This window comes from Agelaius phoeniceus, chromosome 3, assembly GCF_051311805.1.
Source record: "Agelaius phoeniceus isolate bAgePho1 chromosome 3, bAgePho1.hap1, whole genome shotgun sequence".
Classification (NCBI taxonomy): domain Eukaryota; kingdom Metazoa; phylum Chordata; class Aves; order Passeriformes; family Icteridae; genus Agelaius; species Agelaius phoeniceus.
In genome coordinates, this window is record NC_135267.1 from 78718916 (window position 1) to 78736618 (window position 17703).

The window sequence follows — 17703 nt, forward strand, 5'->3', positions numbered from 1 at the left end:
GGCAAGATCTGCACTACAAAGAAAACACATACTTAACTGTAGATATAAATTAGTTCTAAATATCTCTATAATGAAGCCTGCTAAGCATGCAGCAATATCTTCAAACTTCACTGTTTTGCTCAATATCATCTAACTTGAAAATCTTCTATGACATGGAGTTTTCTTGACCCTCAAATTAATTAGTTTGATCTCTACTTTTATTTTTAATCTTTCCTAAACCTTCTGGTAGCAGCAAATTGCTTGTGGAGAGCACAGAATTGAATAAAACAGCTGGACTAAACTAATGTGTTGGAGGGAGGAAAAAAGCTTTGCAATTTATTAATGTATTCAAAAGACTGTAACAAAGTTTACAATTTAATTATTGGAAGATTATAGAACTGCTTCACTGCTTCTGTACTGTGTTAAATAAACTGTACGTGCAAGGAGTAATAAATGAAATTGTTAATTTCAGTGCATCCTTAGGGAATAGTAAGAGGGGGAGTTTACATTATTTAGAGCTCCAAATGGATTTGAGTTTATATACGGTAATAAATCTTAACTACATTGTTAATTAACCCTGCCTCAAGCCCCTTTTTGCCTTAGGAGTTGAAAGACACAGTGTCTGTTAGCATAACTCACCATTCATGTGCTTAAAGATGTTTAGGACTGGGAGAATTTGCCGATAATAGGGCACCAAGGCCTCCCCCACCATTTCAGCTGACACCACCAGGTGCTGGATGACTTTCAGCGTGGTGCAGAGGACCTGTCGGTTACGAAGGTTCAGTGCATCTGTGATGCAAAAAGAACAACAGGCAGAAAGCAGAATTAATTTCTAAAATGTAAAGGGAGGGGGAGGAGTCCTCCAATGGACAAATTTAATTAAACTATACTCTGTTGGGAATTGTAAGTGGGCCTTTATTAGCCCAGCTTAGAAAGATCCCAAAGATGGATTGCAGTCCTGATGTTATAAAACACAGCCTTGTCTGATTGTTATTTGTTCCCACAATTTGTGCTGACTCTTCAGTAACCCAAAGAATGCAGCTCATTATTCCCTCATGTTGCCTGTATAATACTGGCGTGGTCCAAACAAATGAAAAATAAATGTTCAGTAAGTACCACTTGGGGCCAATGGAACTATACAACTGCAAGACAACCTGCAAAGGTTGACAACAGATGCATTCTAGTGCAACAATTGGTGTTTGTATGTTTGTACTCATTTATTTAATGATCATTTTATTCATTCAACTGACAATTCCTACTATTCTGAGAATCAGTACAATGAAGCAAATGTTTATAGAAAAAAACCCCCAACAAACAAACCTTGTAGGCTTTTTCAAAAGAAAAATATTCTAGGGGGAAAAAAAGGTTTTGTCTAGCCTACTTAGATGTTTCTCTTAGCTTTCAGTGTCATGCTTCTAATCTTATGACACTAAGACATTTCATAAAAACCTCTTGTTTCTTCTCTTTTAATTTTACTAAAAGCAAGTGCTTTGCATTCTTTCTTGTAACTAAAATGATTCACGCTTGAAATAAGTTTTTTTTTTCTTGCAAAATCCACGTATTTATAAAAGCATTTCTGAAATTATGCAGCTGGATAAATTTGTCAGCAGTTGTCAGATTTGGTATGGTCTTATATATTGGTCTAATACTCCAGTGTTCTGCCCCATTATGTAGACTTGTACATCATTGCATTGGGACAGAACTGAAAAAGATCGTTCATATTCATCACTATGTTTTACAAACAGAGACATTTAAATATATGATTTGAGACACCATAACAAAGTTTAAGCATTTAGAAAAAAATTGTAGCAAAGAACAAAAAAATTTAAAGAGGAGTTATTAGTAACTTTTTCAAGAACTGCCTTTTCAAGTGGAAGTATTAGGATCAAAGATATCTCTACTTATTGCAGAGGTGTTGGAGCTAGATGATCTTTAAAGCCCCCTTGCAAATCAAACCATGGTTCTATGATTCTACAATTCTATGATTCAGTATTTCCTGTGCTGAGTTTTATCAGAGCACAGGAATGCCATTTCATAGGGAATGAAGTAGTATTTTCACAAAGGAGCAATGTCAGTTTTTCCATCTCTTTAAGCAAATGTGTTGTGCCCCACCTGCTTCTGCTGCTTATTACATGCCTGCTGAGTGTTAAAAATCAGAGCTAGATCTCCAAACCAAGGGCAGGGCAGATTGGTTGTGTGAATAGACAGAGACAATTCTAAAAATCAACTAGTAAATAATCTCCTCTCATGCCTCTTGGCATGCTTGTGAACAACATACTGAACCTACTGTTAGAAAAAGAAAGTCCAAGGTATAAAGGTACTATTCATCAACTTCATCCATGTTAAAGGAGTACTGCTAAATGAATATACAGACTGAATTCCATATTGTTTATTTTCTGCAATAGTCCCTGCTGTAGTCACCAGGCTGCTCTTAATTTCACATTGTCTCTGAGGATAATAATGTGTGGACAGGAAGCCCAACAATGCAGCATGCTCACATTAAGTTCCAGCAAAGAGGCTGCCTATTCCAAATTATGCTTTTGTGGATGGATGTTCTAAGGCTTCTTTAGCAAAGAGAGACACCCAGATGCAATTTTAAACATTGGGACCAAGTCTCAGGTAGGAAAATACTCTGTTAGAGAGTAACAGGCATTATTCAGTTTCATGTAAGAGTGGTTGGAAGAGCAAGTTTTGAGGTATAGATTTATTCACTACTAACTTGTCATACACATAAATAATAGCTAACTGAACTAATAGGGAAATTATCACTAACACTGGCAAATTTCAGTGCAACAGTTATACCATGCATACAAGCATGAATGAATATTTATATACAATTTAATTAATTATTACAAATTAGTAAAATTAATTATTATTAGACACAAAATTAATTAAGAGATATAAAAATTAATCATTGACAGAAATCACCGCTTCTTAATTTTTAACAAATTGTACCCACTCCCAGGAATAGTACTTCTGGACTGTAGAAGCTGTCCCAGACTATAAGAAACCTTATTTCTAGGCATGCAGAGTATGTCATGTAAGTGGAAATGGCTGTCCAAATACTCCTAGGAAGAACTTTTGGATGGATCCCATCTGATGCTATAGACTTGTCTCTGTCCAAGTGTAACAGCAGGTACCTGACCATTTCTCATTGGATTATGGTGGTTTCATCCTGCTCCCCATCCCTATCTACAGCTCAGGGGTATACAGGGTATTCTGAGAATAAATGGTTTTACAACTAAAGATGGAGGCAAAGGATGCATTAAGTACCTCAGCCTTTTCCTCATCCTTTGTCTTATACTTCCCCCTACAAAGAGTAAAAGACTGGAGATAGATTCTCCTTAGCCCTTCTTTTGCTTCTGATATAGTTAGAGAAATATTTTTAATTATATTTTATGGCAGTAGCCAAATTAAATTTTACTTGGGCTTTGGAACTTCTAATTTTCTCCCTGCATAACATTATGAAAACTTTCTAGTCTTCCCAAATTGCTGACCCTTTCTTCCAATGGTCATAAACTCTCTTTTATCCCCTGAATTCTAGACAAGTGTCTCTGTTCAGTCAGGCCCATTTGTTGGCTCATCTTTCAGCACATGGGAGCAATTTGCTCCTGAACCTTTAAGATTTTCTCCTTGAAGAACATCCAGCCTTCCTGGACCCCGCTGCCCTTCAGGACTGCCTCCCAAGGGTCTTTGTCAAATGTACTCCTGAACAGGCCAAAGTCTGCCCTCTGTAAGTCTAAGGCTGCAGTTCTGCTGACCTATCTCCTTACTTCTCTGATAATTGAAAAGTCTATCATTACATGAGCACTGTGCCCAAAAGGCCTTCAGCCACCACATCACCACATAGTAGTCAACAAGTCCCTGGCTTGATTATATTAGGCACTTTATAAACATTCAATTAGGGGCAGTCCCTGCCCCAAAGATACATCACTTTCAAATACCTGTTTATCTTTTTAAAATCTGGTAATTATTTTATGTGTACTACCATCACTACAAACCATTCTCCCACATGAATAAAAGGAAGAAAACATTAATGCAGTATATGAAAAAAGTGTATTCCAATACATTGGAAAATATCAGTGGCATCCAGAGGTTAAGAGAAATTGAAGAAAGTACTAGTATCCTTACACAGGAATAAAGCAGATCATTTAGGAAATTGGTACACTACAGCTACATAGCCCAAATGAAGGAAAGATGCATAATATTCAAAGCATTCCAATTTAGAAAACATTCTAGGCTGTTGCCTCTTGGCCTAGAAGTCTGCTGAATCTGTTATTGTGAAGACATGGATCTTCACACAAACTGCAAAGTGCCCAACTGGTTTGCTTCTCAGTTAAAGAAAGATACCTTTCTGCTCCCTAAAGGATTTTGAGAGGGCTTTCCTGCCTCATCAGTACATACTTTTCCTTGGTCCTTTAGACTACTGTAACATTCTCTTGCTAAGCAACAAAACACTCCAACCCAATAAATTGACTCTGTTGCTTGGAAGTTTTGATGTTTTTTGCTTTAATGGTATGAACTGGAAGATTTTGCTTCTGATTTAGGATACACTTTTCCAAGAATCCTCCAGCTTAAATAATAGCTCAATTGAAGTATATAATGAAGTATTCTTCATTTGAACATACATTATTTTTACTGCTATAGCTTTTCCAAACAAATATTTTCTGAAGTTCACAATAATATTCTTAAATAAAAGAAAATTTTATAATGATAGCAGCTTAATGTCTGATTTAAAAGCTCAGTATCTGAGTTTGTTCTATTTCTACCATTCAAAGCCAGAGATAGTTATGAAACTTGAAAGCATATTTAAAACACCATAGTACTGTTTATTAAAGCTTATTAGCAGTGAGACAATATAAGATACCAATTCACTGACTTCAGTGAAGACTTCAATTCTGTCTAGCCTCTGTTCTAGGTCAGCCTTCACAAGGCATCAATGTTAAGTCACTGTATTGTTAATTTCAGATAAATTTTATTGGCAATTCATGTAAACTGATGTAAATTTAGTGTTTCTTTTGTTAATTTCCATTAAGAGCAGAAACTTTCCTTAAGATGTATGCCACTTGTTTGCTTATCCATTTAGCTAGATGTTTACATATAAAACAATAGAAATAATTATTTTTAAACATTCAAATCTTTTCCTTGAGTAACGCTTCTTATCTCTTAAAGACCTAGAAATTATATAAGTTGATATCTTTTCTTTCTATGTGGCAGTTTGGAAAATCCTATCTCAGTCCCAGACATTGTCTATAACAGAAGCCACAGTTCTCCTCTGATAGATGAGATTGATAGATTCTATAAGCCAGGAAACAAGACAGCATTTCTCCTGATACACTGTGGATCGTTTTCATGACACAATATAGTTCCACAGAAGAGATCAAATCAGAACATGCTCTCCCAGATAGCACATTGATATCCTGAGCTTTATAGAATCAAATCAGTTTGCCTAAACTTCTGTCTCTTCTTTAACTATTAACTATAGATTTTGCTCGTTATATTAAAAGTTATGTTGATAATGTAATTTTTCTCTTCAACTTCTTTTTGAAATACACTTGTGAATCTATGCTTAGAATTGCACCAACATTTTCCATTTTCTATTTAGATCTTGCAACCAAACATTAAAAACTATTTATTTTGCATTCATATCTCTCACTCAATTGGTAAATGAGGCAACAGTTTCAGACAATTTTTTGCCTGAAGCAGAACAAGATACATAGAGTATCCTGTGAGGTAAAAAGCACTCAGGATAAAAATGCTTGACTGTTGTGATCTACTTAATCTTGTTGATCAAGGTCTTATTTTAAATTCACAGAGTCAGGTTTGAAGAAGTCCTAACATGAGGTGTTCTCAAAATACAATTGATTAAAGTGATACATACTTCTCTTTCAAAATTTTGTTCAAAATCTTCAAAGTGCATAATACTTAACTACCTGTACTTATATAATAGTACTATGCTAAACTTACAGAACAGTAATGAAGACTGTTACAAAACACAGCATTTCAATCAAGAGTGAATAAAAACCAGAATAAGAACCTTGTGTTCTGTACTTTTTAGAAGTCCAGTAAGAGCCTGATCCAAATAACAATACAGATGTACACGAATTACTTTCTGTACAACTGAAAGAGTGATGTGTTACAGTGAAACAATGGGGAAGATAAATAGGGGGTGAGGCATGAAAACCTTATGCCAGTTTTGTCATCAAAGACCTTTTTTTGTAAAGCCAAAGTCTAAGGGACAGAAAATGCTAAGATCCATAGTGAAACACTGATTTTTTTCAAAAAACATGATATAGCAGAATATGGAAGAAAAAGCCAGTCAGTGGCTTCTTTCAGCTTTAGTTGTGCTTCTAATTGTAGCATTTTACTAGATCAGCTCCTATAAAGCTTGAATTCTATTAACATTTGTGGGCCCAGTTTAATTATATAGTACAAAGAACACTTAGAAGAGAGGCCCAAAAACCTGCTCATTGACTATGCCAGTGTAGAGTTTCTATCCGTTCCTAGGTGTACATTCTTTCTTCTGTGCTAAGATACTGAAATTGCTCTGAATATCCACCCTCCTGATGAACACAGGTCTGCTATCACTGAAATGAGATGCCATTTAGAAAAAAGGTCTGCAGAATCAAAGAAGTACAGACATCTGTACTGCAAATCCTAATCTAGCATTCTATGTTCTCTAGATCATTGAAGAAGAAGAATGTGGACAAGAAAAACCTGATAAAACAGTTTTCTTAGACTTTCAAAAGGAATTTAATAAGGTCCCTCACTGAATCTCCATGGCTTCCATAGAAATAAACACTGACTTAGAGTTAGAAACTGTGGGCAGAGGAAGAACATCACTAGTAAGGCCTTGCAGGAATCTGTGCTGAATTTCCATGCTTTTCACTAGATCCAAATGGGATTTGGAAGAGTCTTCACTGATGATAACAAAGATTTCTGATGATATCAAGTTATTCCAGATACCAAAGACAAGGACTGACTCTGAAGAACTGTACAGAAAAACTGGGTGATAAAATTGCAGATGAAATTCATTACTAATAAATGCTAAATATACTACATTTATGAATTCAGGAATAAATAGCTTTAACTCCAACTTTAAAAGTCAGAGATGTTAATTACAGATTTCACTTTCCAAACATGGATGAGATTTATCTTTATTGAATAAGGAACACAGATTCTCCTCACAGAAAAGAGTAAAGAGAATAATAAAGGAGCTACTTCCTAAAGCAGTTGAAAATACCTGAAATGACCATTTTTGGGCAGAAGAATATAACATAAACCTAATTGCAACTACTTGTACTGGCTGATGAAACCTGCAGGGGAAATGTTTTAGTATTTGAATATCAGAACAATTTAAAAAAATCAGAGACCTTTGATTTCTTTAAAAGCATACTTGTTTGCTTTTATCTTTATCTTTAAGTCTGTGACCTTAATAACCAGGACTGGTTCTCAAGAACCACAGTCAGCCAGGAGGAAAATTACAATTACATTAGTGTTTTAACTTACTTTCTGCAGGTGAGAGAAATCAACTTATATGATTTGCAGAAAGAAAATTACAACAGACCAGAAAACCATATTTATTCCATAAAAATATTGCAGAACTTTGTGAAAGGAAGTATTTAACAGTCATTAAGTACTCCTAAATACTGTAAATATGTGAGAACTATGACTATGCTTAGAACAACTGCTAGCAACACATTCAACTTTACATATCTAAATGCAAAAGTGACAATGATTTGACATTAAATAGGAATTAACTACACTGTAGTCCAAGACAACATTTTTCATGCAAATAGAATGAACAATAAGAAAATGGAAATCAAGTGCAAACAGAATGTGAACAATAAGAAAAGAGAAATCAGTTTTATTTGGAATTTTATTAAACATTAAAAAGGACTCTGTAGGTGACACTGAGAGAGGAGTGCTCTATTCATTTCTCTAAATCTGACTCACAAAAATATCTATTACCTTAATTAAATATTTTTAACAAAGTTTAAGGTATCCTTGATTTACTGTATCACAGAAGTTATGTTTAACAGCATGGTAAAAGTCTCAAGAAGGAAAACTTCAGTCTTCCTTCGGATGGAGATTATTCTTTCTGGACTCAATCAAAAGAACTGGTCTGCTGACTGGAATTGGGTAGAAACAATACTTCCTTCTAAGTTACAAGTGCAAAGATGAGAGCTTTTCTAGCTTTTAGGCCTAAGCTGAGATTGTCTACATATCTGTTTTAGGATTCACAGCACAGAACAGAGAAGATTCTGGCAAGTGGGTGATCCAAGATACTTAAGTGTTTGATTTCACATTATTATCTTCATTAGCAAAGCTATATTAAGATCTTCCTATTGATAATTTCTAGCCATTCAATCCAATGTCTGTGCTATGGTGTACTGTTCCTTCATATGTGGGAGTGCATTTATAAATTAGACTATTGAAATGATCTGACTTTAAAAGTAATGCCACTTTAAAAATATTTTTGATTTATTTTACAGTTGGGTTCTTTGGCTATGTTTTTTTTGTTGTTGTTGTTTTTACATATCTAGATGAAAGTATCACCAAGTTGCTCCATAAACAATTGCATTAGCAAAAGTCAGAGTGTGGGAGCTGGAACAATTGGTGACTTTCTGCATGCAGGGGTTGAAAACTCCTACAACTACATTGCCAGCAAAGCAAATGTGAATGGCAGCATGTTTGCTGCCTTTGAAAGCAGAGGAGGTGCTTCCCTGCACTGTGTTGCATGTCCCTGATGTTCCTCATAGAAACAATAGACAAAGGTGCAGAAACTTCTGGCTCCCTCAAGTGTTTATTTCTGCACGTGTGTCTCATGCAGAGAACATTGGGGAACCCTGAAGTCAGGAATCTGAGAGTTACAAAAGCCAGCAAAAGGACTTAAGGATTTTCTGATCCAATCGTTATGGGAAATGTAATATTAAAAGTAATAATTTTTCCCAAAAATGAACATCAAAAGGAATTTTACACTCCCATAATGACCACAGATAAAAACATAGAAAGGCTAGACAGACTCCTCTGTTTCCTAAAAATAAAGGAACTCTCATGTAAACTACAGACATCTTTGCTACCCCAGGGGGCTGTGCCTGGGTTCCGTTCAGCTTTCTACCACCAATGCAATCTGCAATGTGGGGCAAAATTGGCCTCCTTCTTCTGCTTTTTTACGTGTCTGTAATATGAAAATAGCAATATGGATCATCCTGGCAAAGAAGATATGTGGCTGTTTATTGTGCATCAGAACTTTCATGATACTGCTGCAAAGTACTTTGCTATTTGCCATATATCTCAATTTAATATCTTTGCTGAAGTTGAAATAACTCAGACAATAGGTTTGCCCATATCTTATGTGAAAGGGAGCAAAAAGTCCTATATCTTAAGTAATCCCATTTTCTGTGTTTGTGCTATATTTATTTTTAGTTGGATTCCTCACAAGTTTGACATAAACAGGTAATTTGTTTCTTCTGAGTTTTATGTCATGCAATGACTGGATTTATAAACTATTTTATAATGTTTTTCCAGTGCATGATACAATATATTCTGAATTTATATTTTGAGAAATCAAAATATATTTTGAACATTTTTCTCTCTGAGAAATTAATGCCTCCAGCCTGAGGGATTTTTTCTTTCTCTGAATTTCCAGTAAAAATACTCCTTCTCGCAAAAAAGTTCCTTCCAGTGTGACAAACAAAAAAAAGGAATTATTTTTTAACTAAATGCATTCTTCTTTATTATTTTAATCGTATTTCAGGTATTTTAGAAGAGAATCCATGCCTGTTCATTTCAATTGCCTGTCATTTTTTAAGTCACTGCTTGTTTAACAAGAAAAAAATTGAAAGGATTTGGGCTTAGAATAACCCACTGATTGATTAAATAATATTATTTTCATTTTTAATGATATAGTGTTCAAATGTGTTATCTTTAAGCAAGGATGGCTGGAAGACAAATTCCTCCTTAAATCATTAAAATATAATACAGAATTCTAAAATTTCATTTAAATGTTTTAGAGAATATTTAGGTCTTTACTAACATATTCCTTTGATGACCATGCCAGAGAGAAAACTGCTTCTAAAAGCATTCTATCTGTAGAGTTGTTTTTCTGACCTTCTTTTAGCCTTTACCCCTAGATCACATATATTAACTTTCCTAACAATCAATTGATTCACTCTTTCACAGTAGAAATATGGTAGTGGTCTAGAAGAAGACTGGTTAATCAGAAATAACTCACCCAGTGGGACACTTTAGAGACAGTAATCTGTGTAAAACATCGCTGAGTTTATTGTGGATGCTGCTGAGTCACAGAAATGTATAGCTACGACTACACTGCTGTATTACACAGTCATAGCAAATTAAAAAACCCTTAAAAGTACACATTTTCAGACTCCTGGAGATGGTGGTGTCTTCTTTTACTATTAGTATGGCTTTAATTATGAAGAAGCCTTTATTATTGATAACACTTAGACTCTTCACATATTAAAACTGATAGAGAAGCATTTTTAAAATAAAAAATAAGCACTTTAGAATAAAAAAAGCAGAAACAACAACTAAATTTAGCTAGCAGATTCTTGAATGCATTCCAGCACCATAAATTACGACTTAACACTACAAGTCAAACCCACAAAAATATCCTTAACTAGAAAACTCTTTCTAATTCTAAATGCTGTGTAACTGCTAAAGCTTCCAGGTAATTAAATCTAAGCTAGATTCTGTTCTCAAAAAGATTTTTAAATCCCAACTGAGGAGATGCTGTCATAAACCTGCAGTCTTTTCCAAAGAAATTACATCAATTCTCTCTTCACGCGTTTCCCCTTCAGAGTGAAAAAACGGTAACATTGTTTTCATAACCTTTCTCAAGTGTCACAGAGTAAACATTCTGAATATTGTATATTCCTTTTGACATTTTCGAAACTACGGTAAGATAGAGACAGTGACATCTATAATCAATCTTTTTTAAGTTGAGAAAAAAATTGAATGAAAAAAACAGAATTCTGACCCTTCCCACACTATTATTTCAGTATTATCAGGCTCCAAACTACATTCACCTCCTGTTTTACAAAACTGTATTTAAAGCTGAACTGTCTCATGGACAGGAAAAAGAACAGCAATGATTAATTAAAGATTAATGATTAATCATAAAAAAGAAGCCAAGTTTAACAAATATGAGCATATATTCATATAAGTGTAGCATGCAGATTTAAGAATCACCATATCTAACTAGAGAAGGATGATGGTTCAGTATAATATCTCTTCAAGGTACTAACCTAAAGAAAGGAAAGGACAAAACAATATATCTGAAAGACTAGGCAGTTCAAGAAAATAAATTTTAGTGATAATACACCTGAAGTTTAGGGGTATTAAATTTGTGTTAAAATAATTTATTGCTTTTTACAATTTTTTTTTTCTACAAAAAAACTATGTTTAACTATATAAAACCTTCAAAGTAATGTTTTTAAAATGCCACCTGTTGATTTCTCCTGTCATTTTAGATGAACTGGTCTGTACAGTAGTAGATTTACATTGTAAATATAGAAAATCACCTAAGGAAATGTCACTTCACTTTTCCAAAGACCAAGTGCAACCCTGTAATAAGAGAAACATTAACCAGAGAGTCTATTCTGAAATACTGCACATATCAGGTGATTGAAGGCATAACCTTTCTGGCCTTATATCTTAAAATTTACTGACATTTGCAATAATTTTCGTGTGATGTTCAGGCTGTCATGTTTTACAGCTTAATTAGCAACTTTTCCAAAATTTACATAATATAAATACAATTTATGGATTTTTCTCCTACATGTTCACTTACTTTTTATTGGGATAATGAGCTGAGGAACAACAGGAAGAATCTTGCTTCCACCATGCTCCAGCAGGTCATGGACTCCTTGACGAGCAAAAAACTCATATGGAAATTCTGTTTCACAAAGCCCATCAAAGAACAAAGGCAGAAAGTAATGATAGTCCAGATCTTCAATCTCTACCTGAAAATACAAAATAAATAAACAGATAAATGCAATTTTTCAGTACTAATACAATGTGATCAGGCCAACAGATAATTCATGGCACTTACACAGGCATGTTTAGTAAATAATAATTCGTTTTTTATCACTGCAGTATATATTGAATCACAAGTATGGTTTATCACAAGATTTTAAAATACAGAAATATTAGAACTAAAGAAGAGGATAAAAATTAATATACTTCCATATATTTTCTATTTTTGATAAGTCAGTACAGATTCTTATATTCTTGCTTACACACTTTGCAAGTTACCTACAGGAATCAAACCAGTCATTTTAAGAACAATACTCTGCTTCTTACAAAAAAAAATTGATGTTGTATCTTCACGTGAACACTCAAAACAACAAATAAGAGAAACAATCCTGTGAACAGCAAATATCCAGCACAGCACATACATCAATATTTGTACAATAACTCCCTAATTTGTTGAATACTGACCTAGTTTATTTCCTATTAATTTCAAGAGCAGAATTATAAAGAAATTCCATGGTTCTCTACTGTGAAGTAAAGTTATAGAAATGATGTATGTATTTTTAATAGGAATTTCCTTCCAATCCTAAATTACAAAGTATGCTAATTTTAACAAGTAATGGAGGGATTTTGCACTCTAGCTTTCTTCCCTTTTCCTTTTTTTTATCCATTAGGACTCTACCACAGACACTCAGGCTAGCCAGGGAGAAACAGAAGTATGTTTATGGCCTGTCAAAGCTCTGAATACAGCTGAGAAGTAACTCAACAGCAATGAATTTTCTCTGAAAGAATATGATCCTCCAAATCACTTGGAGACCAATCCATCTCTTTAAGAATGCACTTCTGTCTTTAAAATGCTGCTAAGCTGCTACCCAGTTTTTCCAGTGAGATTTGGTAGTATCCAGGTAAGATTCTTCACACCTAACAAGCTTTGTCACACAGGCCAAACTGAAGCTCAAAATATCCTAGATAAAATTTGTCAGGTTAAGCAAAACAAAAACCCCACCCACTGAATTTAGAACAGAAATTGCAGTCTCACTTGAATTGTGGAAGTCTGAACTACAGCAGCCAAGAACTGAACTTTACAATTCTTGGGTAAACCACACAATCAGGAAGTAGCACATAGATATTCTCTGTTTGATACCATGGTTCATTATTCTCCTTGCTTGACTGAGTAGATCTGAATCCTGGTCTGGCACACCTTAGCTACTGACTTCAATCTTTCATGTTGAAAGAGATCAATCCATGTAAATCAAAATTAACTGGAACTGATACTCAAAGTAAGTATTATGCATTTGCTGTGAGTGTCTCACTACTGGCAGACATAGTGCCAACGACACGCTAACATAGCCTCACATGCACTGATTGTCAATGTCTTACAGGAGATTAAAAGGGCAATGGCAAAATACCTATTCACTGATGTGAAAGAAATCAAGTCCCAGTAGTGGATCATGCAGGAGAAGGAACAAAGGAAACTTACATTTCCTGTTTCATCAACATCATATATTGTTTGCTTCACTGTAATTTTTTTCTCATTGGCTTTTTGTTTACAAGAAAAACATCAGATGCCTGTATAGGCAATATGAACCCAGGGAAACGGCCTCAAGTTGCTCCAGGGAAGGTTTGGATTAGATGTTAGGAAAAATCTCTTCACAGAAAGGGTTGTAAAGCACTTTCCAAGGAAGTGTTGGAGTTGCCAACCATGTAGGGTTCAAAACCTGTGGCTATGGCACTTGAGGACATGGTTTAGTGGTGAACATGGTGGTGGTGCTGGGTTAACAGTTGGACATCATGGTATTTTCCAACTTAATGATTCTATGATTATATAATTCTGTGGATATACTGTGGTCAATTTGTGAGAAACTTCAAAAATAACACAATAATTAAGTAAAAAAAAAAGAAATTAGATATTATGGTTATTAATAAATAAAATAACAAGAATTAAAAGACATTGAAATTCCTAATTGATGGGGTTTCTATTTCTTGAGAACATTCAGCATGCTACTAGCAATACTCAGTAGATGATAAAAGAAGTTGTCTCCAAAAGTCACAAGAAAGTTGTATCAGGTAATAATGGACCAGGAGGTCAAAAAATCATTGACAAAAAAGCAGGACCAAGAAGAAGCAATTTTTTCATCTTCTTTGTCAACAGAACAATAAAACTTTCTTTAATATATAATTTTAATGTTTAATTTGTAATCTATAATTTTTTGGTATTGAATGTTTTAGTTTCAGAAAATCAAAACCAAAGCCTGTAACAGTAACTTGCAACTGGCAAAAGCTTCAGATGTTAAAGAGAGAGATACAATTAGTAACATCAGCTTTTTTTTTTTTGATGGGAGGTGTTTCACAAGGCAAAACACCTTACCACACTGTCTTATTGAGATGGGGTTTAGAATGTATTCCTTATATGGGTATTTGACAACTCTTTTAAAACTAAAAAGTATTTTCACAGTGAAAAATGTCCTTGATACACATCCATGTTGGGTTACTGAATCAGAATTTGCATCTTTTTTGCTCCAAAGACACACACACCTCATTTCTTTTCTCCCAGTCTTTATTAATACCTCCCCTAACTGTAACTGCCAGTTATCTTTCTTCTCAAAGATTTGGCATTTCTGATACTCTATGCAATTTTTTTCCTTTTTTTTTTGTGCTTGAAATATGCTTTTTCTGTTTCAGATACGAAGAAAGCTTCTCTACTAAGAAGCTTGTCAGTGTTTTTCAGCAATAATAACTGGTTAATAAAAGATATCCTTATCTATCAATTCTGTATTACGGTTGCATATTACATATACATAGGAATGATATATCAACTTTAAGGTAAATATGATTTCAGGATTTAAAAACAACTCACATTTTTACACACAGAACAAAAGGTTTATTACAAGAAATCTTTTACAAAATAGACATATGACAAGCTAGTGATTATAAAGTATTTGTGTGTACTCCTCAGTTAGTTCCAAATGCCTAAATGGTTGGCAACTAGCATGGCTCTGAAAATGATTTTGATTTCTAACTTATTTCTTGAAGTGTCAGCTGTCCAAGCACACAGGCAATTTTTACTTAGCTTTTTTTGCTCTATAATAACTCCCACAATATGGAAGCCAGAAATATTTTGTCTTACATTCTATGGTGTGAAACTCTTTCCTTCTGTGTTTACTATTTAGCTTTTGAAAGTGGCTATTATACAGCTGTTCAGAGAAAAATGTGGTTTTTCTCGTTTTGCCTACAACATCCTTTTGTGTTTTACATCCACCCACAAAAAATGCTGATTAATGCTCAAATTCTTGGCAAACTTGTCCACATCTGACAATGATGCTGTAGCTATGGATTTCAAGAAGAAATCTCACAATAACTCTTATGAACTTCTGTACTAGTGGTTTGTAAATTTTGCAGACATAGCCTCTGAATTTTCAGTAAAGAGGCACTAATAAAAATTAATGCATAATTTATGATTAAATAACAAAAGCAACCATAGAATAAGTAAAATCTTATGTTTCATGAAACTTTCAGGATCCTTATATGTTCTAAAATCTCCCTAGGTGAAAAACAATACACAGGTAATAAGTGCTGCTTTATTGTTACATAAAACTAATGTACAAGATGGGAGGAAACTAATTGCAGAATCACAGTCAATTTGTCCAGGAGAGAATCTGTTCCTATGAATAGTAAGTGGCAAGTCTGCTGAGGCAAAGAAAAAATCAGGTAAAGATTCTAGACTGACAATAGAAAAATAATATATGTGGCTAATATCTGTCTGATAGATCAAGAAAACAAATGTTTGAGAGAACTTAAGGTATAGAAGAACTTTGACAACAATGGTTTCATTGGTCTTCCTTAAAGAATTTTGCATAAAATAATCTAGTAAAATATAAGAGAAACCTGAGTTTTGGAAAGTAGTGTTTAAGCCAAATAATTTAATTTTCGATCTCCTTTCACACAACTGATTATATTATACCATGTCTTTGATCTGATTATCCAAAAACTGGATTTGATCTCCCAGAAACAGTATGTCTAACTATGTATGTACTCATTTAATGTCTTGGTCTAAGGCATTAAAATTAAGTAAGGAAACTCTAGAATTGGTGGGTTGGTAAGGACAAACAGGAGTTTTTATAAGGCTTGTAAAGATTTTGTAAGGATTCTTTGGTAAAATAATAGTTTCTCTTAAGTTTTACTTTAATGTCTGTTCTTTAGGTTAATTAAAAAAGAAAAACAGCAACATTTTTCAGCAGTCTCAGTTTTTAACTTCCTTTGCACTTTTTCTTCCAAGATTTCTTTCAATCTTTCTTTTTTTCCTTCCAATATCCTGTACAAATAGTCAAGATGAAGCCTGTGCATTTCACAGGTTTTTTTTTCTTGCTTTTAATATATTTGATGCATAATGGCATATTAGTTTTAAATCTTCACTATGGAGCAAGTAATGCTTGCTAGTATTTCCCAGACTTGCTTAGATAGATTTTTCAATATGTTAATTTTACTTATGGTTCAAAACAAAATTCCACTGTTACAGCTAGTCCCTAGAAATTTTCTAGCAAGAAAAAATTCTCTTTTTAGTCTGCTCTATTTCATCTTCTAATAGGGTCATACTACAGCGATTTTCTATGCAAAGAGGCTTAGTCTAAGTAATTACCTGTGTCTTATTAAAACAAAATATAAAAAAATAAATAAAATGGAAAATACGGTTGTGCCAATATTTTCCATTCTGCAATGAAATGCTAAAATACTTCTCTTAAAACAAGTAGAAGATTATCAGTCAAAGAGATACAGATAATGGCAAGGGACCTAATAGAAAATATTTAACTCAGTCAAACTGCATTTAGAGCCTCTTTAACATATTCTATAGATATTTAACTTCCCACAAGAAGTTAAATTATAAAAGAAAATATTTGCCTCCTATGGATAAATTGAGAGAAGCAATAAGAAATGTCATTGAAGTGTTACTACACTGGATATTTGACTTTAGCTTTGGAATAACTCCTCATGTAAAAATAAAACCCAAAATCTAAACCCCTAAAAATACAGAAATGTTAATACATAATCTTGAACTTACTGTATTTTCTACTACCTTCATATTAATTACAAAAAGAACAGTTATATATTTTATACACCAAGCATGATGCCATATCCCTGGAATATCCCTTCAGTCAGTTGGGCTCATCTGTCTTGTCAGTGCCCCAACCCAACCTCCCATGCACCCCCAACTTCCTCACCAGTGTGGCAGAAAAGCCTCTGGCTCTGTGTAAGCCCTACTCAGCAATAACAAAAACATCTTGATGCTATCAACCCTCCATTCAGCACACATCCAAAATACAGCTCCACAGCAGCCACTGTGAAGTTAATTAACTCTATTCCAGCTGAAACCAGCATGATATGATAACCAAAATATTTTCTTTTCAGTTGCCACAGCTGAAGGTGACAATCTAATCTTACTGAGGTTATTGAGGTGAGGAAAATTAATAGTCAACATGAAGGTCATATGATTCCCTAATAACTAGAGGATCAATGGCTGGCTCAGAAATGGAGGCAAGTAGAAGGATATGAACTTGTGTAAAATCTTCTCCAGCTAGAGATAGAGTAAAAAAAAGCAGCCTGAAATCTCTTCCTATAAAAGTAACTTCAGAAATTATTTTTATTAAAGAAATGTGAATCTCTAAGTCTGTCAGCCATGCCATCCAGAAGATAATCTAGCACATTTCTGTGAGGAGGGGATTTTAATCCTGC

General features: G+C 34.1%; 1 protein-coding gene across 6 annotated transcripts in view; it reads right to left on the reverse strand.

Annotated features, from left to right (window-relative positions):
• The window catches only part of PACRG (parkin coregulated), a 214947-nt gene that overhangs the window by 95792 nt on the left and 101452 nt on the right, over nt 1–17703 (reverse strand). For all 6 annotated transcript variants that reach the window (XM_077175675.1, XM_077175672.1, XM_054629556.2 and 3 more), the window contains 2 exons: nt 11795–11966; nt 619–768 (listed from right to left, as the gene is read on the reverse strand). In XM_077175675.1, the coding sequence (XP_077031790.1) occupies nt 619–768; nt 11795–11966 (322 nt within the window). The remainder of the gene's footprint in view (nt 1–618; nt 769–11794; nt 11967–17703) is intronic.